Source organism: Atractosteus spatula, chromosome 17 (genome assembly GCF_055471065.1).
Source record: "Atractosteus spatula isolate fAtrSpa1 chromosome 17, fAtrSpa1.hap1, whole genome shotgun sequence".
Lineage (NCBI taxonomy): Eukaryota > Metazoa > Chordata > Actinopteri > Semionotiformes > Lepisosteidae > Atractosteus > Atractosteus spatula.
Genome location: NC_142722.1, coordinates 13,020,613 through 13,042,669, shown reverse-complemented (window position 1 = coordinate 13,042,669; position 22,057 = coordinate 13,020,613). Strand labels below are relative to the sequence as shown.

Below are 22,057 nucleotides of genomic sequence, written 5' to 3'. Positions count from 1 at the left end.
GTATAATTCAGTGTCATTGCTTATGTATGTGTGAGGTGGGAAGTGCCTGTTGAATGTGTTAAAAACACTGTGTTGTAGACTGCTCATGTGTTTTAATTACAGCTTTGCGAGTTTTCAGGTTTTCTTGCAAAGGGTCAGGCACAGTTTTTACCAGTGTCCAAGTTCAATTGGTCTTTTTTGTACAGTTTAATTCTGCACAACTTTAAGCTCTTGCATCCTTCACTCTGGGATGTCTTCTGCAATTCTGAAAGAATTCTAGTAGGTACCTCTGGTGTCTACTAGACTTGCCTTATAATCCTCTGCTTTATAGTCGTGTGTTTTGATGTTGCTTGTTGATGCAGTGTATAAATGGCTGTATTAGACTGCTTTTTTGATTGCTACATAATGAAATCCCATTGCAGGGAAGTTATTTTCAGGCTAAATAATTTGGTATCCATGTGACTTAATTTGTTTAATAAGTATGTTAGAAAAAAAGAAGAGACTGGGTAACTGTATGTTCCATTTTTTCCTAGGCCTGTCCTCTTTTTTTTGGTTCTCATTTTTTTTAAGTTAATGAATGTGTGGGATTTTGCCTGCTCACCCATGTTTACAGCTGTTGAAGTTCTTGCCCCTAATATTTAATACTTAATTCACTGGAGAGGAGAGGTGTGTCATAGCAGTACCAGTGACTGCTGCGTTGTTTGTGATCACAGTGACCACTGTCAAAAGGTACATGTATGTTTGATCCAGGCCATTTTGCTTGTTGTGCAGAATTTTTATTAGTAGTAAGTAGACATTGCAGTCTTGATTACAGCCCCACCCCTCCTTACTTCCAAACCAGTGATGATGGGCAAGTGCCCTCTTCCTAAGTATCTGAAATATGGTAGCATGGGTTAGATATCTGTTGCCTGCTTCATTGTTTACGAAAACCCTTAGTAAAGTTGAAGAATTTGAATACAGCTGTTTCTTGCACTACATGTGAGAGAGATGCCTGCCTCTGTCTTTAGATGTGTTTTTTTCTGCCTAATTAATATTCTAACGCACAGCTTGAGGATGGCTGGTGCATTAAAATACTGTGTATCACAAGGGTCCAAACATTAATATCAAAGGGCAGGGCTTTTAATCTTTTATTTATCTCCTCCGGCAGGTCGATGAAGATGCAGCCTTGGACCAAGCAGTGAAATTCTGCCAGATACAAATGGCTACAGCAACACAGAAACAGGTAGGATGACCTCTCTTGGCTGTACATATATTCTTCTTTATTGAATGAGCTGGGCACCATGCCCTTGCTTCACAGATCTCCTATTTAATTTCCCTTGGTATAAATAATATAACTCCTTCCCTTTATGATGGAAATACAGCACAGTACATAAGAACGGGGTATGATCATCATGCCATAATGATCTTCTGTCCATTTCCACTGTGAAAGCAGATGGAAAGTAGTTGGTATTCTTTAGCGAGTGTGAAGTGTAATTGTAAAAACACTCAACTTTCCAGAGAAATGGTTGAAATGATCAATTATTTCCTCAAAACATACAACTCATGTAAATGCCAGATTTGACTGGCAAGTGGTTCTGCCTGAGAACTGCATCAAAGACAGCACGTTTATAGTTGCAGCTTTTCTCAAGAAGTTGCACTGCTTTTATTGTTGTTATTAAAGATGACCTCCCATTTCACAAAATTCTTTCTGCGTTAGAATTTCTGTCCTGGTAGGAGTATTGTATGAGTTCTTGCGGATAAACTTGATGGAATGCAACTGGGGGCACGGTTAGATCCGAGGTGGCCCCTTCATTGATCCACCAGTGGTGGAAATGGATCATAAGGCAACGCCACAATTTTGGGGGGGCTTGAGGGGAGACGCAAGGAAGACTGAAAACAAGAAGCCATCCATCTTGTTGATTTTAACATTTTAAAAATCAAAGAATGTTATGTCCTGCACATCTCAAAGCGCCACCTGAGAGTCATCTTCAGCGTCATGGACGAATGCTTTTTTCCTATCACCCACAATGCTTTGTGTACAGCCGTGAGACACGCTGCTCCCTCTAGCCTACAAATGTCCACTAAGACGTACTAAAGCATTCAATGAGTAGGTAGACTAATTATCAGAACAGCATACGTCCCACTCTCGAATTGAGCAACACATTCACCACCTCCAGTCCTCCAGTCCGTACATTCCTAATTAGTGAGTGCATCTGTGTTTATGCTTACACACATGCACTGTGTAAATAAAGCGTAGCACAGAATTAGCACTAACTGGGCAAGTTCTTCTGCGCTGGGGGGCACAAGCGTCGGCTCTCTCCATCTCCCCTTGCCTACCGAGTCTCATTTGCCGCTATCACATCCCAATGCAACACACATTTCTTCCGTCACTTCCAAAGCAAGCCGTCAACGATTCTTAATCACAGCGGCTCCATTGCTTTCAACTGCTGAAGCGCGCACACAACAAAAGGAAGAAAAAAAAAGCAAAAACCAAAAAGAATTCCAGGTCCATCATGCAAAGCAGGAGTAAGAATCAAAAGCATAGAGCTGAAGTGAAGAGCCCTCGTTCTGGTGCCCCACCTGCAAAGAGGCAGGTGTCAGTGAGAGGTGTGGGAGCGTTTGTCCATTTTGTGAGCAGCAGCTGGGAGTCCAGCTGTTCATTTTACCCATTTCTAAAGTTTCTCTGTTCAAGAACTTTTCATCTGCGGCTCAGGCCGGTCTGAAGCATCTGCGTTGTTGCTGTTGTTATTAAAGCCATCAGGCCCCGAGATCTCATTTCAAACCAAATTACGTCCCATAATAAACTCTTGGTCTGAAACCATCCATATGATCAGAATACACATCAATATGGACCTCTGGGTTCTGGGGTTCAAATTCTGGGTGGGACTCTGCTGTTCTTCCTTTGAGGAAAGCACTTTACTCAGACTGCTCCAGTCTTACACCAGACAAACCACATGGGCAAGATGGGCTCTTCTCACCCGTTACCATTCCGAAGTTCACAGTATATTCCCTGCTGTATGAATGGTTCTCCAGTGTTTCTTTTTCATTCCTTTATACTACCAGATAAAGCATTTGAAAACAAATTCTCTTTTACAATGGATATTTGTATTTAATGATTTATCTTCCAAAGAACTGTCAGGTGATCTGAATGATATCTGGCTGAAAATTAACACAGATTTCTGGGCACATTAGGAGAAGTTTATAGGGTCTTCTTTTAGCTTTGTTTCAGTGAGGGAAGGCAGATATGATTAAAATAAAACATACATCTGAACATGAATACTTATAAACCATCTTCATAGAACATGTTGCTGGAGCTGCTAAAGGGCTCAAGCACCAGAGGTGCTTGTCTAACGTAGATTATATTTCATGATCAAGGGTTCGAATCTGTATCACAACACTAGACGACTGTGGCTGGGTGGTGCTGAATGTATGGATGAACGATGCTGAGGGCATGATGGGATTTAGCAGCCTGAGCTCTCTCTACTCCCAGTGATAGATTGTCACTGGTGGGTATAACAAGAATAATTGCAGATTTTAAATGTAAAAAAAATGTTTTCTGTCTGAAACAAAGATGATATACGTAGTGAACCTAAAGTAGGAGGAAGGGAATTAAATAGAATTGGTATCAAGTTCTTTAACCTAACAGCATTCCATGGCTGTTTTCACATCTTATTCAAGACACCATTTTATCATAACATGCAGCATTTATGTTGAGGAAAGATGAGTGACAGTTTAAATAATGGCAGTTTGTGGTTGCTTCATCTGCCTCTGCTCTGTATTGAAACTTAGCGACTGTTTGGGTTGAGGGGGAGGTCTCTTTTTAACAGTCGTGTTATTATCTAAGTGTTGAAATCATAAAAAAGGTGTCTTTTTTCCCTTCTGTTATCTGATTATTAATTTTTTTTTATCTTTAGTACAGTAAGCGTCACGGTACCACACAGTACACAGAAGGAGATCTGTGTTCACTACAGTGGTAAGCCATGGCCCTTTTGAAGTCTTTAGGAGCACGAACCTAGAGATGACTCAATCAGCCAGAGCTTTGCTCAGTGAACCCCCTTGTATGAAATTGCTCTTTGCCTTGCGAAGTGCTGCACTTCCTTCGAAACTTGTCATTTTTAAAACCGTGAAAGTAAATGCTGGTCAATTGATATACTACTTTTAACCGATCAGAAGGGTTTTTTTTTGTAGCATGTCTGTTACTATATCAGAGTGTATATATATGTAAAGGGCACATCTACTATAGTATATTATTCCCATAATATAATATAATATATAATATATAATATAATATATTATTCCCATAATTCCCATTACTCCCAAAAAAGGAGAATCAACTCCTAAAGACTTTTTTTTGGTGTTGCAAAAACAAAATCCGTATTTTTGTCTAGTCTACTCTACTGTGTATATGTATTATATAGTCTTCAACTATATATAAGTATTGTTGCACTTATTTTACATTGTGTACTGACTGTGTATTAAAATGTATTGAAGCTGAAGTAACACTCAAGTCTTGCGGGTTGAGCACTACCTTTTCAATAGTGACAGATGCTGTGCTGAAAGCTCGACACATCTCTTTGTGGTTCGAAGCCAAGATGTCATTTGGCAGCAGCACCTTTGTGCATTTCCTTCCTTATGTCTTCAGTGTTTGCTCTTCCTGTTGCCACGGCAATAAACTCAAGATCAGAAGTCCCATGCATTTTTATCTGTGCTATCTTTTTGGTTTGTACAGAACATAATTAGATGGACTACTGCTCTGCATTCTTTTGCTTGGGCTGGATGTCTTTGAGATATAAAACCCCAAGACATTTTGTGTTGCTGCTTTTAAACCATCTACTGCTTTCACAGCAAATTAACATGAACTGTGAAAACAACTGGAGAATCTTTTCTTTAAATAACTAACGGGATGCATGAGGACAAAATTACAATTGAAGTGCCCTGTAATTGCAACCATAAATTATATTCTCCTTAATGTACAGTAATCCTCAGCTTCGAAAAGGAAAGAAAACTGCATCACTTAACGAAGAAAACTGCATCACTTAACTGAGTGAATGAGCTCTGGGACTCATTTTTCTGGTTTTTAAATAAATACACTCTTTTCAGAAATGTATAATTGTGACCTTCCTGAACTGTAGAAGAGGGCAGTTTTTCTGTGGGTAAATGTATACATTTTAGAGTTAAACATCATTCACATTCAAATTTCAGATGTGTATTATATGGTAATAATTTGTACAGAATAGCATATTGTACCATTTCCAACATTTTCTTCCAAGTACATTAGCCATGTTAGACAAATTCCCAGGGGAGGATGGGAATTGAGTAATTATTTCAGCCTTAACTGTGGCTGACAGGAGGCATCTGCTCATGCAAACAGGGGACTGTGTGCCTGAGTCACTGTACATTGACATGGTTTTCAGTTTGAGTAGCACTGTCCTGAAACTGTATGCCAGTTTCTTAGCAGCCTAAAGTTGAATCATGTTCACAATAGCTTTTGGTTTTGGTATTTTGGTTTCTTGGTGTGGGGCTCGGGGTTGTAATGCTTTTTGCATGTTCTGTAATTTACTGGCAAGTATTAGCAGTAATATAGAAAGCTAGGTTCCAGCGAAACTTTGGGGGAGACTGGGCAGAGGCGGTTGTAGGAAGGAGTCGTTACGGCTGTGATCTCTTTGAGCATGCCCAAACCTAGGCACCTGGAGTTATTCTGTTGTCTTGGCCTTCACTCAGTTAACATTTCAAACAGTGTTTTGCTACTTTTATATTGTACAGTAGCTCATTTCTTTCAAAGCCAAAGTACCATGAGACATAGGCATCCAAAGCTCCATTGATTTTTTGTTCACTAATTATTGTGTACAGTAAACCCTTCATTTACAAAGATTCAGAAAGCATGTATATAGTATATACATACTGTATATATTTCTCACGTAATAGTGTGTATTTGGGCTGAACACTTTAATTCATAATTGAACAGACATTTGGTAAAACTGACACCCCTTCCCCTCTATCAGCAGGTTAAATTCCTGTCAACAGTCCTATCATGCAGATACTTTTTTATCCCATAAGAACAGTCATATGTACTGTATTGTGATGTATATTATTATAAACTAGGAATTACCTTTTCGTTCTTTCAATGGGTCTTCACAGTGAACACAGTGTAACATTGTTTTTTCTTGGTTGTGACACCAAGCAAGGCGTCTGCGTCAGGGTTATTGCCATGATTCATGGGTGGGGAAACAAAGAAGTGCCTATTATATGTAAAGAACTGATAAATTTAGTTCCTTGTTTTGAAAGGTGACACTTTGTTGCATTGTCATACAATGGCATAACTGGGACAAATCTGAAAATGAAGGGCTTGGAAGAAAGACTTTAAGCTGGATATCCCGAAGGTGTACATAGTGTTTTACAATGACATTTAGGATTGAATGAAAAAAATTTATCTTTTTTTCTTCTGCTCAGTATTCCGTGTGACAGTATTCCCATGTATCCTAGTGTGGTTATTTGAGAAAGGTTTGAATATTTTCTCATGTTCTTCCTGGGAACGGTTCCTGAAAGCATAAGGAAGTGAGCTGGACTGAAGTCTTGACAGCTTTGTCCAGAGTAATGGTTGATAGAATGATTAAGGTTTTGATTAATAAACCTTGAGAGCTAGAACAGTGTGTTGCATGTTGAAATATTGTGGTTGGAATTGTTTATCTTCCAGCTCCCAGTGGCATTGCTTAAAAATTCAGAAGGACTGTTTCTTTATTTTACAGTTGCCCTAACTGGCATCTTCTCAAAGATTTGGCACAATTTGGCAACAAGGAAGGAGGAAGAACTGCATCATATCAGCAGAACAGTAACACCATTAAAGTGCACTGCAGAGGCAAATGAGCAAAAATCTGGTGCTTCCTGTTGTGTGGTAACATTGCAGTCTTAAACTGATTAAGATGACACAGAGGGCCAGATCTGACATTGCATTCTTCTTTGTTATTGGAGCATTTCCATGCACATGGCTGCTGCTATCCCAGTGGAATAGCCAAGAACATCCAGGGAATTCTGTCTCACTCTACCTTGAGATCTGTAGATGTAGATGATCCGAGTCCCTGCTAAGAAAGCTATTCAAGTCAGGCCACCTCTGTACTTCATGTGCTAGGAACCCTGGTTTGTATCGCTGTGGATCAGCGAACAGTAATCCCTCCTCCACCACTCTTTGTTAATGCTTGTCATATGGTGATGCTTCTGAATTGGCAAATAAATAGGAGCGTCTGTGACTACACCAGACATCTCTCCTGTAAACTGTCATCATCACTTACTGTTACATGCAAAGTCATCATTCAGCAAGATAGTCATGAAATGAGACTCATTGTTTCCTTCACGTCGCTGCTTCGCATATAAAGAATAAAACACTGTTTGCTCTGCTTGCCTTATTCAGTTCTGAAACCAGGAAAAGACACCAGGCAACATTGCATATTATTAAAGTGTTAAATCTTTGTTTTGTATATTCTAATTTTGTGTGCATCACAAGCTTTAGGAACATTTGATTATTATTTTGATCATTTCTGTAGTTACAGGAGCGTAACTACAGAATGTTTTCCCACCAGTTCTGTAGTTGCTTTTTATATTGCTTATTATTCATATACTTTTAAATTATTTCCTCTTACTTTCCAGCTACGATTTTTAATATCATGTTAGAGAAGTCATGATTGTTTAAGGCAGGCCATTACAGTTGCATAAAATCCATCAACATTTTGGTTTACTGGAAATTGTCCATGCCCATGTTTAGACTGTACACTGATTTCCCTATGTACTATCAGGTTATTCCAATTATACAGTCAAGCAAAACTTACTGTTTAAATGGAAAAGGTTTGTGTTTGATTTGGGCCAACTGAAAGAAAATCTGAAAACGTGGGTGTATGTGAAACTTCTCATTTATTCCCTTGCCAGGTGAATCAGTTAATTTGTCTTCCCTACAAAGTGCTGATTAATCAGTGCAGCTGTTCAGATTTAAGCCTTCGCTGCTCCAGGCAGTGCTGTTCTGCACACTTCTGGAAAGAGACAGCCCAGATATATTGAATAATGCTGATGGACAGCTGTGTGCTGCTCACTCTTTTTTGAAAGGCCGCACTTGTGGGCCTGATGTGTCAGGGGGAGTAAAGCACCTGGGTGTGATCGGGTTACCTTACCCAGAGAACAGAGCGCTTGATTCCTCAGTTTCCGCCCTGAGCTCTCCGTCTTCTTCAGGAGATGTTTTCGTGTGGGTGTACAAACCAGGAGGAGCAGAAGACAGCAGGGCAACTTTAAAGTGATGTTAATCATATAGAGAAGATGAAACGAATCCAGTGCTTGTGGGGCTTGATGAATGGGTTTGCTTGGATGCTAATAAATCTTTAGGCTTCAAGTTTGCACAGACTGTCCTGGCTGATCTTAAACTGCAGTCTCTCGTGCTTCGCACTGATAAATGTTGCCCAGTGACAATGAAAAGATTTGGGTTTGTATTTTTTCATTATTGTTCAAGGCTCTAACACTAAAGTTGCATCAGTATGTGGATCTCAGGGTTCATATGGTGTTGGATAATATGAGAGCTGAAGTCTTTTAACTGCTACTGTTTTTCAAAAGAAGGGCTGTTACATCACAAGTAAAAGCCCATGTTGTGTGGATCTTTATTTTGTATACAGCTTTCAGTTTCCCATCAGGTTCTCATTGAATTATGTTCTCTCACATTGCTGCTTTCTGTAGATATCTGCGATGTTTCTTGCATCCTACACAACTCTTGACTCAATTCTTTTTGCCATCCTAATAAAAACTTTTTATTTATTTATAAATAAAATATTTATAATAAATAAATATTTATATGTATTTATTTTTATTTTTAAAAAGATTCATGCAAGTAAATCTTCCAACACTGAATGAAGAAAAATGCACATTTCCTCTTGGTCATACTGCACCCACTAAAAACTCAAAAAGCACTAATATTGTATCTTTTTTTTAAAAAAACATGAAAGCTCTTTACATATCCTTGTTTTCACCTCTCGAGTATGCTTCATGACAGTGCTATCTCTGACTGACCTATATGACCTCTGGGGCAGAGGTCGCAACATCTACAATAAGTGATGCAGAAAGTACTTTAGCACCTTCTTCTAAATAAGGATCAAAGGGTGTACTCTCTACCTGGTTTCCAGGGAGCTCTGTGGTATAAGAAATGTGATGTTGCCTTCTTACCATGAGAACTTAATGCTGTGTAGTTCATTATGTAGTTATGTAGTTCTTTAACATTAAAGCAATGCTGTAGATTGAGGATACAAAGCAGCTGTTTCAAACACTGCTTAAGAAACAACAGAAGGCTTATGTAACTTACCTTGGTCCTGTACCTTGAAGCCCTTTTGTCGACTTGAAAGGCTAGGAGATCCCAGGAGAGAAGCCTGGCTCAGACATCTCCATCCTCCGTTTCCCAATTTAAGATATAGAAATAAAGAGAAGCTTCCTGCCAGATTTTTATCACTGCCCCTTAATAAATGAACCTTCTAGGTTATTCTGGCAAACGTTAAAATTTATTTGGTTTCTCAATTGAGCCTCTTTACTTGGTAAACAAAAAAAAAGGGTGAGAGCACAGGCTGCAATGCTATTGATTTTACCCTGAAAGAACAGGAATCTAGAATTATGAGGGATGTCTTGCTGTAGCTCTAATACTCTTTAAAGCCTGAATTAATATTACTTTATTACTTGTTGTATATGCAACTGTATTCTTGATGATACTTTGTCCTCCATGAACTATGACATTTAGCCTACTTAGGCAGACTTTGAGAGTTAAGTAGCAAATTCATGGAGAGGAAGCAAATCAGTGTTCTGCTATGGTGTTTGTTTATGAAAAATGATGTTCTATTTCAATGGGAAATTGGGAGTTGCTGCAGTGACTTTGGCAGTGTAAAAGTAAGCAATTTAAAAAGGGGGGGATGAGGGGACATTACGGTCTCTTCCAGTACACCCTTACTATGCTTCTGTCTATTGCAAGAAAGCAATCAGTTTATACTTGGGTTATGCTGATACGAGAATAAAAACGGTCTGTTCTCTTTTTTTCTTCTTTTTCTAAGTGTCAGAGGGCTGCGGGGTTCAAATCACTTGGTTAATTCCAGATCCATTAAATCTGCAGGTGTTATTAACTTTTGCCACAGGAATGGCTTTGCTCTGCTGCGCGAGGGTCCAGATTTGATTTTTGAGTGAACTGACTGAGGTACTTTCTTCAAAGCTAATGATTTAGAAGTGGATTTGTCTTTAGATCAGTGTGGGGGTATTCGGTGTAATGAGTGGCTGTCTCCATCACTCTTCCATTGGGGGGGAAAAAACGAATTTGTTAAAACATTTTCTCAAATGTTTTTTTAAACAAACATCCTTAAATGTTTTGCCAGTTTAGACAGGAATTAAACAGGTACTGTCATTTTAGTGTTTACATTGCCAATGCACCGCTGAAATTGTGATAATTAAGGGATCAATTTTGCATATACGTGTGACTTTTAAAGCATATAAGGTGCCCTGTAAACTACAGGATTTTAAAACTTCAGCAAATATTAATTGGAAACCATACTTTCAATGTATATATGAAAGATAAGTGAAGATTGAAAATTTCATCACTTTTACCACTGGCTGATATTTTCTGCATCAGTTTCTTTTCATTTACAAAAGGCCATTTATTGAAAGAGGGACAATTACATATTTTTTTTCTGCTGAATTAATAGCACCAGCCAGCAATAACCTGCATAAAGAAGAATAAAAATCTACTTTTTGTTAACTCGGAGACTAGAGCCAGCGTGCATCCATTTTGTTTGCTGTTTTTGCATTTTCCTTGTTGCCATGGCACCCCATCTCTGAGCTCTTTGGTTGTTGTTACAGGTTGTCCACGTAGCCCTTAATTATGAGTAGTCCTTAAAAGAAATACAAAAAAGTGCCAGGAAAGGACAGATGAGTCCTTCTCTGTGTGCTTTCTGAGCCCTGACAAACCATAACTCTGGCTCTTCTCTCAAGAGCTGAAGGTGTTGCTTTTATAATATAAAAAGGACTAAGTGGGTAAGCTTTGTTTATCAGGCCAGGTCAAACAGCCTTATTTGTAAGACTTTTCGCGCTCTTGACAGATAGAGTGGCTGTTCTTTCCTCAAACTGTATAAAAGACATTTACTAGATTTTTGATTGCTTTATTCCTGAACAGCAGAGTGACATGTATGTATGTGGACATGGAGGGGTTGTTTTGTTTGACAAATGAATTGCAGTCTCTGATACATCTGGTAGGGGTGTCTGAAAATGAACAGTTATTTAAGTTGGATCCTATTTATTTCTTTTAGGAGAGATCACTGGTTTTACATGATCAAATACAACTGTTAGTCACACTACGCTCTTGAGAATCATGGGGTATTGTTTAACGCTTGGTAGTTGGAGATCTTATTTCATTAAGCCTACTTTTAAAGGGTGAACAAAGAGCATTTTTTGCAGTTTCTGTACTTTTTTAAGACCTTGGGAATGTTGACTCTCATCTTTACTCAGTTCAACAGACGTTCCAGTAACTTCAGCAAAGCATTCGTCTTCACTGCATCTGGCATTACATCTCTTCTCTTCCCCTGGTCTTGATTTCAGTCAGCAGGAGATACACCCACCACGCCCAAGCACCCCAAGGAGCACAGAGAGGTCTTCTTCCCAACCGCACTGACACCCCTGCTGTCCACTTCCACACAACCCCAGGGTGGGGTGCAGGAGCCCTCCCTGTCCCAGGACTGCGTGCCAAAGCCGAGCTCCGACCTACCGCCCAAACCACAGAAACAGCCGCCCGCCTCCTCCTACTGCCCTACCTCCGGCGCCCAGGAGCACCCCCAGATGAGACGACAGCACAGCCACCCCACCTCAGCCACAGCCTACCTCCCCCCAGCAGGTGAGTAGCTGCTGAAGGAGGCCAATGAGCCCAGCTGTGAGTGGCCCAGTCCCTTTCCCAGACACACCAGCCTGAGAGAGCAACTCTCGCTGGCAGCACTGCTCTGGTCTTTCTTTTTGGCGATTTGGTGAAAATGGAATATCTACAAAGTTTCTGACCATACCTGTAGTTGGAATTTGTCTCCTGGGATTCATCCACTGATATCATCAGTAGGTTTGCCTATCGCATTACTTATTGAAGGAAGAACGGGAATTAACTAATGCATCTAAGAAAAGTAATAAAATGTTGTATCCAAAAAATTGTAGTAAAGGTTAGGTGTGAGAGGAAGCCATTTGGTCCAAAGTCCGTGTTAGTTGACTAGCTTTTCATGTCAGAAAAGGCTTTTGGCTTTTGGCTCTGGGGGCAGAAAACTGCTTTAAAAAATAAATTGACAGGGGAAACATTCAGATTAGATGTCACCTGACCAAATAAAAAAGGCATTTTAGTGTTTCTGGCTCATGGATGTTGGTCCATTTTCTTGTTAACCATTACACTGATGATGTACTTCATACAGTAAAAATTTTGCATATTTAAAGTAGGGACGCTTTATTTCAAAAACCCAATGTGTCTACAGCATTGTGAGAGGAATAGAAATCTGTAAGTAAAAGGAATTTTGAGTGTTTTCTGTAATTGTTGACAACAACCTGTATGTAGGAAGGTCATTCTCAACTATCTGAGAAGCTGTAAGACTCGAAGACAATGTATAGAACAATATCCCAGCCCCATAATCTTAGTGATTCCTGATATTAGTTTCAAGTATCCTAGCAGCCACATGTAGAGTTGTAATTGGAAGAGAAAATGAGCCTAGAAATAAAACATTTGTACTGGTAGCTTTCCTCAGTATATCTGATCCGTGTTAATGACAAGGCTCTGTCTTCCTTGGTGTCCTTAATGAAGAGAAACAAACCAAAAAAACAAAAATCAAATAAACCTCAACAAGTGTGGATGATTAATGTTGACTTAGCGTGGGACTCCTGCTAAGGAAAGACCAGAAAAAAAGGTCCAGGCTTGTACACCTGAGGATATTTTTGTTCATTGCGTTTGCTCAAAGCAAACCATTAAACAATAGCTTTGAACATTAGAAAGGATGCCTGATCACAGGAAGAGACTGAGTGCAACACGGTCATGTTATGTATGTCTGTGACTTCGGATACGCAGGGGAACTTGAAGGATATGATTCTGTAGGGACCTGACCTGCTTGGTTCCAGTCCAAACCCTGTACTGCACCTCTTCTCTTGACTTCTTGCTTGATTTCTGCACAGCTGAAACCTTCCCTTCACTCCACTGCACTGTTCACTGTGCTTTTATTCTTCATAGCAAGAGTCTTTTGCACTTTGCTTTTCTGGGAAGGGACGGAGCATTAAGTAAATAAGTTCAGACTACAGAAGTTTAACATTGGTAGTTTTTTAACCTAATGCTTTTAAATAATTCCATGTTTAAAATTACACTTTAGATTCCTATTGGCTTATTATGTAAAAGGTTATTTATTAATCATTAGCAAAAATTGTTTTTAGAATTTGGAGCCCTCTTTGTCTCTTTTAGAGGATAGAGTAACTCTACTTACTAGCTGCACTATCAGAATGGGTTATCCCTACATCTGTGCTGTATCTTCACTTTCATCTGCAGGGAACGTGACCACAGTAATGCTCAATTTCTTAATAAGTGACCAAAAACACTTAACTGTTTTCAGATCATAGATGATCCCTTCAGTGTCTTGTACTTTCCAAATTGGATGTGTGTATCCCAATTAAGAATTTAAAGACTTCTAGCCTTCCACCGTGAATCAACATTTTATTCAAAAAGAAAGTTACTAAAGTACATTCTTTAAACAATGTTATTGCTGGGGAAAAAATAAAGTCTTGGATGTATCTAACCTCAGTTTGGGTGCTCCACCTGCTGGTAATAAGAGTTAACTCTTTTTGCTATGTATGCTTTGTTAAGGAGGCTAATTTCACCAAGTTCATAATTAGACATAATTTCACAGTACACTGCTCTAGACTGGTCTTCTTTAAAAAGTTATCAACAACAAATACAAACTGGAAACAAGATTTTTTTAACTTTAAATGGCTGTGTATGTTTTGAGTAGTTGAACAGTAGCAGAGCATCTTGTAAGTCTGAATTTCACAATAGAACAGATGTCTGGCCTTCAAGGTTGTTTATTGGCATGTTTACTGGCACGTTCTGAATCCTTGAACACTTGTGCCTTGACATGCAAAGCATGCACTCATTAAGCACATGAAGCATGAAGCACTCATGGTTCTGTTCTGTGCATCTACTAGAAGGCCACTGTACAAATCCCAAGCTTCCTGAAGGTAGATGAATTTGAATCCAGACTTTGATCACTGAAACAATGCTATAATGAAACAACACCACAGTTTTATATTCATTCTTGATTATCAACTTGACTTTGGTCATTTATCACAAATACAAACCATTCTATGCATATAACACCAAATTCCAGTACTAAAGTGATTGTCATTACCAATCAGAAACAATAAACTTTTGGGGGAAAATATTTTTTTACAAGGAGCTATAAGTTTGGTTTCTATTATTTTAGTGCAAGTTTCATTAAATCAAATTCCTCATATGACTCTGAAATATTAACAGCTTGGCATTTTCTTTTCCAAAGTAGAAGGGCCGAGATCTATTTTATCAAGCCAGTCCTTTGAGAAATTTGTTTGTCAGGGCTTTAGTTTTTGGCATTAATTTTCAGTAGCGTTAACCATCTAATGAAGGATATTAAGACATGATGTGTTCCTGTTTTATTCCCCATTTTGTGTTGGCTTCTACGCCTTTAAAAAAATAGTTCCTCAGAAGGCTTGTGCATCTTCTTAATGACGATGCCATTAGGCGCCAATTTCTCAGCACACTTACAATCTCCCATTAAACCTCATCCAACTAATTAGGTGACATATATAGGCTATTGTATGTGTTGGTTCCAACTGAAGTTTGCTGAAGGCAGGTGAGGAATTAACTAGCTGCAGCCATTTAAATGTATTAAAAGCAAGTAAGTAGGCAAGGATATTGATTTTGAGGACAGATTCTCTACCCCACACACAAACACACTCTCAGCTCTTCACACACACACACATGCAGTGATACTGAAGAGAACAGAGCTGAACATTTGGACACTTGCTACTGAAAGCTCCAAATAATGGTTACCCTGGCAACACGGAGACCGAGATCAGCAGTGAGTGGATTATTACATTTGCTATTAGTGCTGTACGAAAGCACGCAGAGGATGAGATTTTATGCTTATGCGAAAGCACAGCGAGGATGGGATTGTCGTGGGGCAGTATATGTTTTATTTAATTGGCTAAGCAGTTGTGTGGAGATTGTAAACTGGATGACCCATTGTCAGAGCTGGCTCTCGGTTGAGATAGCTCCTAAGCTGGCATGGGGGACCAGGTGCACTCCTTCAGAGGCAATTATAGAGTTACCTTTTTGTTTGGAGTTCTGACGGTTGCTTAACAGTGAGCAAGCCTGCACCCTCATGATTGATTACATCCTGAAGAAGTCAGGTCATCCTCTTTTTGTTTTGTTTTGTTTTTCTCATGTGCTGGCAACTGGGTACAGAGTGATGACGCTGGCATCAAAAAAGAGGGTCTCAACATTATGAAGTACTGAGTTCTCAACACCCCCATTAAGTGGTTTTTGAATACATTCCAAAAACTTTAAGTCTCTTGTATCATAATCATAGCACATTTAACTTTTGTGTTGGTGTTGCGTGGGTATTGAGATATTGCGAATGTACTTTGTTCTCTTTTAACATGTGCGTTTTTCTTTTAGCATATTTATGTAAAGTTGAGATGCAACTACATTGCTACAGTGCTACAGTTATATTGTAGAAAGTGAAGAAAACTGACAAACTTAGTCTTGACATTTTGCTCTTTTCATTTTCATAACCCCAAGACATAAAGCCTGCGCACACTAAGAAATAGCTGTCTTTTAGAGAGGAGAATGAATGCATCATTACTAAAGTGCTGTGAAGTGCTGCTTTTCTTCATAAATTGAGAATTCCTTTCCTTTCTTATCTCATTTTACGTTTTGGCATACTGGCACTTGATAAGTTTATTTGTGAGAAACATTGTAGTACTTCCAGAGATTATATTAAGAGTCCAAACTGTATTTTTTCCCTTTATTTCTATTTTGTTCCATTTAATATCTGCATACAATTATGAGTTAATGCTCAGTGTTCACAATTACACTACAACACTGTCTTCATTTCCAAGTAAATGTTTACTTGTTTTTTGTTTCCTTCAAACCAATAAATACTGATGCAGCACCCTGTTAGGACTGACTTAATTTCTTAATTTACTGTTTTTTTATTGTTAGTTGCCAGCAGGATTCATCATAAGAACATGACGTTCAAGACTTGGCAACCTTTTTGTATTACTACAGAAAGTAGATTTGGTCTGTGGATATGCAAAGTGAACATGAAGGGATTGAACAAGTGTATGATGAGAGTATACCTTGCCAATTTTATTTCACATTAGTCCTTTGAATTTAACTTAATTTATGCATTTCTAGTGCCATCTAATGGAGGTATATTGAACTGCTGGAAAAATGCCCATATTTTTTTTTACATTAATTATAAATATGAAATTCCATCAGGGTCTTACAATGTCACCAATATTCTTAATCTTTCCTGTGGTACTTTTCTTTTCACCTCATGACATTGCTTTGAGTTAATAGTCATGAATGTCAAGGGACTGTTGGGAGTTTCGATGAAGTCTCGCCCAGGAACCTCAGGGACTGGTGTCTTGCAGTATCGGTTACAAATGGCTTTTTACAAGGATGTATTTGGTTCAAGCTTTGACTCAGCTACTGTCTTGCTCCACGTGGAGTTCTGCACCTTTTAGACGAGATGTTATATTGAGGTCTGGCTGCAGTTGACTGTGAAGCCTCCACTGTTGATGCACATTGCAGTCCGTACCTGCTAAGTGACTCATTCATCCTCATTCAGTCCTGATTGTGCAGCCCTGCCCTGACAGAGATGCACAATACCATTTGATCCAGGGATGTCTCACACTAACCAGGCTGCTGCTCTGATGGCTTCCTGATGTGGACTGATATCCTCTTCAGGACCTCTGAGGCTATGACCCCTGAGCCTTGGCTTAAAAAAATACTGCCTTTTCCCCAGATAATCTTTTTTTTCTCTCTTCATTAGTTTCTATTAATTTTACTGCCCACTACAATCCATTTCTCCCACAGAGAGAGTTTACTCATTCTCCTTTTTATCATAAAGCAGAGGTTTGGTGTGAATCCTTATTGAATCCAGCAGCCTTGGAGTTCAGCATTTTGTGCTTAAAAGTAAACAGAAGAATTTGTTGAAATCCACCTTCATATTACAACACAGTGTTCAGAAACAGACCACAGAAACACCAGCGCTGATCATTCCCTGTGTGGTGTGGGAGCCTTATTGACTCTGACTGTGTTTCCGGTGGGTTGTCGTCATCTCTCTCAGGTGAATCAACGGAGGAGCCGCTGGAGGGACTGGGCTATCGGCAACAGGAATCCCACCTGTGTCAGCAGATGAAGATGGCCACCGTGTCGCCAGGGCAGGAGTCCCATGACTGGCACAAGGAGAGTTCCTTCACCCAACAGGAGGGTATGGGCGACCCCTCTCACTCTGCAGGGCAAGGTGAGCACAGGCCTGCCAGCCTGAAGAAATAAACCAGCTTCAGCTTTTGTAACAATACCAACAAGACCATCTGCTGCTGTGTTTAAGGGAATTTAAGGGAAAAAAACACTTGTGTATTTTTCAAGTATTTTTGTGAGTTAATATTGAATTCTAATGAATGGTTAAACAAAGAGGGACACTCATTACAGATGTTTGCATATTTATGTTTGCATAAGAAGCTTCTTCTTTCAAAAGTGAACAAAATAAGATATGAAAAGGCCCATGTATTAAAAAGTATTGTATTTTTCTGTGGCAATGAATGTGGTGATAACTGAATGTCAAGATTCTTACCTAGTTGCACTTTACAATTTACCAAATTTGAAGGATAGCAGTACCAAGAAAAATAATGTAATGTAATGCACTCCCTTTTGATTTTTTTAGTCTTTGTTATTTTTGCTTTTTGTGTTTTCAGTTTAGGGTGGTAAACATTGCTAGCTTAACGCAGCTTAACATCCCTTACCAGCCTAACCTGAACACTCAACACCACACGTAAAAGATTCTTGAACGACATACCTCCAACTCCAAACCAGACAACAGCATCCAGTGGCATCTGTCTTTTCTTTATAAAGCCACTGCAGAGCCCTCATCAGACCAGCTCTCACCTGGGGGTCAGCAGTCCAAACAGCTGGAGAGCAGTCGGATACGATCCCGAATTCCGCCCAACATGCCAAAGCTCTTCATCCCCTCCACCGTCACCAAATTCCCCCCGGAGATCACTGTCACCCCTCCCACGCCCACCCTGCTCTCCCCAAAAGGCAGCATCTCGGAGGAGACGAAGCAAAAACTGAAGGTATGCTCAGGTCACGTGTGAAGAAGGCTTAATGGCCCAGACGTTGCGTTTCTTCTTAATGTGTTTCAGGGTGTAATTAAACTTTACTAGTCCCCTTTCAGGCCACAGTAGTCAGTTAAAACAGAGAACTAAAAATATAGTAACCACTGTACCTCTGAACATCACTTTGCCACTGAGCTGTCTAGTGGCACAGTTTTAAAATGAACATTTCGCTCTACTGCTTAGATACCTATGTAAGCATTTACTGTAATTTTTACTACTTTCACAGAATCATTTGGATGTTATAAGCATAAAACCACTCTCAGGAAATGGATTGGTTCAGTGTTATCAGATCCACAAGGATTCTCTTACCTGTAGTCATTCTGTTCTAACCAGCACTTGTATTTGCATTGTTTTTAGTAGACTGGCATGTCTAACATTAAAATATTAAATATGGCGTGGTTTTCCATAGCAGTATAACACAGTGTAGATTAGATCAAAAACTGGGACTGGTTCACTGTTCAACTGGGAGACATTCCCTGTGAAACCAGCCTGTGTTTTTGTTGAATATTAACTCTGTACAATATCAAATATGCCTAATCGTTGACTTACAGCTCCCATGCCAGCTGGGCTAGTGATTTTTTTCCCCATTATAAGACCCGTTCGCACCCGAGTTCGACGCAGTGCCAGCTCCTCAAGGGGGAATGGTACGTGCACTGTAGCCCGGGTCCTCAACAAGTGCCGCTGTCCCCTGCAGAGCGCCATCCTGTCATCGCAGTCAGCCGCCAACGTGAAGAAAGAGACGCTGAGCCAGCCGGCGCTGGAGGTGCAGGAGACCTCGAGCCAGGAGTCCTCTCTGGAGAGCGACACGGACGAGGAGGAGGAGGAGGAGGACGACTACATGGACATCTGACCCACGTGCCCTCTCACCGTGGCAACAGAGCTCGCCGTGGTTGCAGCCGGGCCAGTTCCTGCTCCGCTCTGGAGGCGGCACACAGCTGCTGATCTGCAAAAAAAAAAGACTTCACAAAGACACAAGGAAAGGGGGGAAAAAAGCCTGTTCCTGATTTACCTGCAAAAACCAGCAGTCCAAGCATGCCTGTCTATGTCCTAATACCCCCAGTTTCCTCTCCTCTCACTTCTGACAGCAGTGTGACCCAGCAAAGTACAAAAACACCTGCGTAGACAAAGAAGTGGTTTCTGAAGACCGGTTTCTGTTCTTTCTTCATGTGTAGAGCTTTTGCATTCAAAAAAAGTTCTACCAGAGATCTGAATGTTACCGTTTTGGCTCTGTGTTTGTGTGAACAGCTCCTCCCCTTGAATGTTTGTTTTCAAGTCGTCTGGACAAGTAATGCCTGGGGTTTGAAGGCTTTTATTTCTGTGTGATCTTGTCTTTTCTCTTCTTTGTGGGAAAACATGTTGATATCATATTCCTGCTGTCAAATTTAATGCTTATTCTGAAAGGGCAGCTAAATAATGGCGTGTGAACTCACTTGTGGGAATATTCAAAGTGCCATTTCCAACAGTGCAACAGTAAAGACTTTGTTTAATGTTGGTGAGAACCACTTTTCTTAATGTAAAGCTGAAAAAGACCAAACAGCATGTCAAAACCATAATTCAAATACCTAAATGAGATGATAAAGCCCTAGACTTGTTTAAAGAACCACACTCCACTATGTCTCGCCTACATTTTGCTATGCAGACACAAATCCAATGAGACTGTACAACTGTACTGTAAGTAAAGAGGTACTGTTTGAGCGCTTTAATGTACTTCATTTAGATTTACAAACAAGAAGAGCCTTTTCGTAGTAAAAACAGAGCTTAAGGGTTTTTTTGTGGCATTTAGTAGGTTGCCCCTCAGGATATAATGTGAAGTATTACGAGACCATAAGAGGACAGCGGTGCTGAATTGGACTTAACCAATGGTGGCATGTGCAAAATACACTGTGGTTCTGATGTGGAGCTGAGGCATTAAAATGCAGAACCATTCTTAAGAAGTCTTTGTTGCTTGACCTGTTTTTCTAATAATTATGGCACTGTTATTTGAAAGTAACTATGGTAGCAATTGAAATCTGGAAACTTCAACTGATTGCAGGCTGTTTTGTGAGCACAGTATTCCTTGAGTGAACTTGTGTAAGATTTGGAAAATGGTGAAAGCTTAACAATTTACTTTTTCTCAAATCAACGTTCAGGACCTGCCACCATTTAAGAATTCTCAAATCAAGTGCCACTAGTATTTTCAACAAAATTGGGATGAATAGCTATGGATAGCAAGAGGTTTACATTTCTTTGTTCTTTGTGTGATCTGTAACTGAACAGCTGTTCCTTCAGTGTGTTGTCCTTAGATGTGCTGTTGTAAACCTTCTGTCATTTTAGGAACCTTAAGAGCTACTGGGAAAGCTGTACTGCACAGACCAGGGGTCTCCAGCTGAGTTCCGGCAGGGTCTTGTCTCGTCTGGTTTTTATTTTGACCTGAGTACTCAATTAATCAGTTAACCTACACAGCACATTCACTTCATTAAAAGGTACAGATAACAATAAATAACCTCAGAGACTGGTTTGAAGTATTAAAGTTATGCAGCTAATTAAATAATTAAACCTACCTTGTAAGTGAGATTGTGTGTGAAGCAAAAAAAAAGAGAGAAGATACTAAGCCCTCCAGGAAGTGAGTTAGAGACCACTGGAATAGGCCAATACAGACCACAGTTCCACCAGCAGTTAAAGCTATGTTACTGAAAAATAGAACAGGTTAAAATAACTGCAGTTTCAAGAATCACTAAAATAGTGCTCTAATTGCCTGTTCATAAGTGGCCTATCTTTTGGGTACAAAAATAACCATTTTGGAGTATTTTTGCAAGCGCCATATTGAAATATTTTCCTCTGGCTGTATGCGTTTGAATTTACTGGTTATATTTTGGGTTTTTGTTTTTTTCATTCCCTTGATTTTTCAATGTTTCTTGTGTAAATTATATGAAAAAAACCCATCTTTAATGGACTAAAACTTAATTGAAGACAAAGGAATGTTTTTATACAGATTGTTTTCTATATGAAGATGGCTATTTGCAGTATTTTATGGTAAATACTGGAAAACCGCGTTTTTTAAAAAAAGTCTTTGTAAAATAAATGTATGGGACATAAGCAAAAAAAAAACCTTGATAAAACTACCTGTAAATGTAAGTTTGTGCTTTTTGTGTAAAATACAGTTTTGTATTCTGCTAAGCTTCTCATGAAAATGTATACTGGCTGTGCATTAAAGAAAGGATTTAATGCATGTGGCTTAGGATGCATTGCAGTGTTGGGAAAGAGCAGTGGTGCTTTCTTTTAACAACAGGTGGCAATGTTGTGCTCTGAAAAACTAACTGCAGTATTAAGGACACAAAAATACATTTGATAGCACAGCTGCTTGGAGTCATGAGTGGCTATCGATTGTAAAATCATGGAGCGTGATGAAATAGATGTTTTACTTTATAGGCCATATGTTGCATACAAAGTAGGTACCCCTTTAGATGTGAATTACATTTTTCCACTTTTTATGAAAACATTACTCTAAACTCTTTTGAAAACACCCTCATAACAGATGCATTTCTAAATTCGTCCAAGTCTTTAGAAAATGAAGTGATTTGAGAATTATTGATAAAACGCACTAGATGGGGACTCTGCAGGAGCAGGGCTGGAGCCCACTACTGTAAGGATTACGTTTTCATGAATTAAGGTTCAAGAACAG

At 39.4% G+C, this 22,057-nt stretch overlaps 1 protein-coding gene across 1 annotated transcript in view; it reads left to right on the top strand.

Moving 5' to 3' along the window:
* cabin1 (calcineurin binding protein 1) overlaps nt 1-21,483 on the top strand; it is a 111,567-nt gene extending 90,084 nt beyond the window's left edge. The window contains exons 36-40 of the mRNA XM_088935792.1: nt 1,127-1,201; nt 11,551-11,842; nt 17,349-17,525; nt 18,134-18,354; nt 19,091-21,483. Of these exons, the coding sequence (XP_088791918.1) occupies nt 1,127-1,201; nt 11,551-11,842; nt 17,349-17,525; nt 18,134-18,354; nt 19,091-19,246 (921 nt within the window). The 3' untranslated portion in view covers nt 19,247-21,483. The remainder of the gene's footprint in view (nt 1-1,126; nt 1,202-11,550; nt 11,843-17,348; nt 17,526-18,133; nt 18,355-19,090) is intronic.
* The last annotated feature ends 574 nt before the right edge of the window (nt 21,484-22,057 follow it).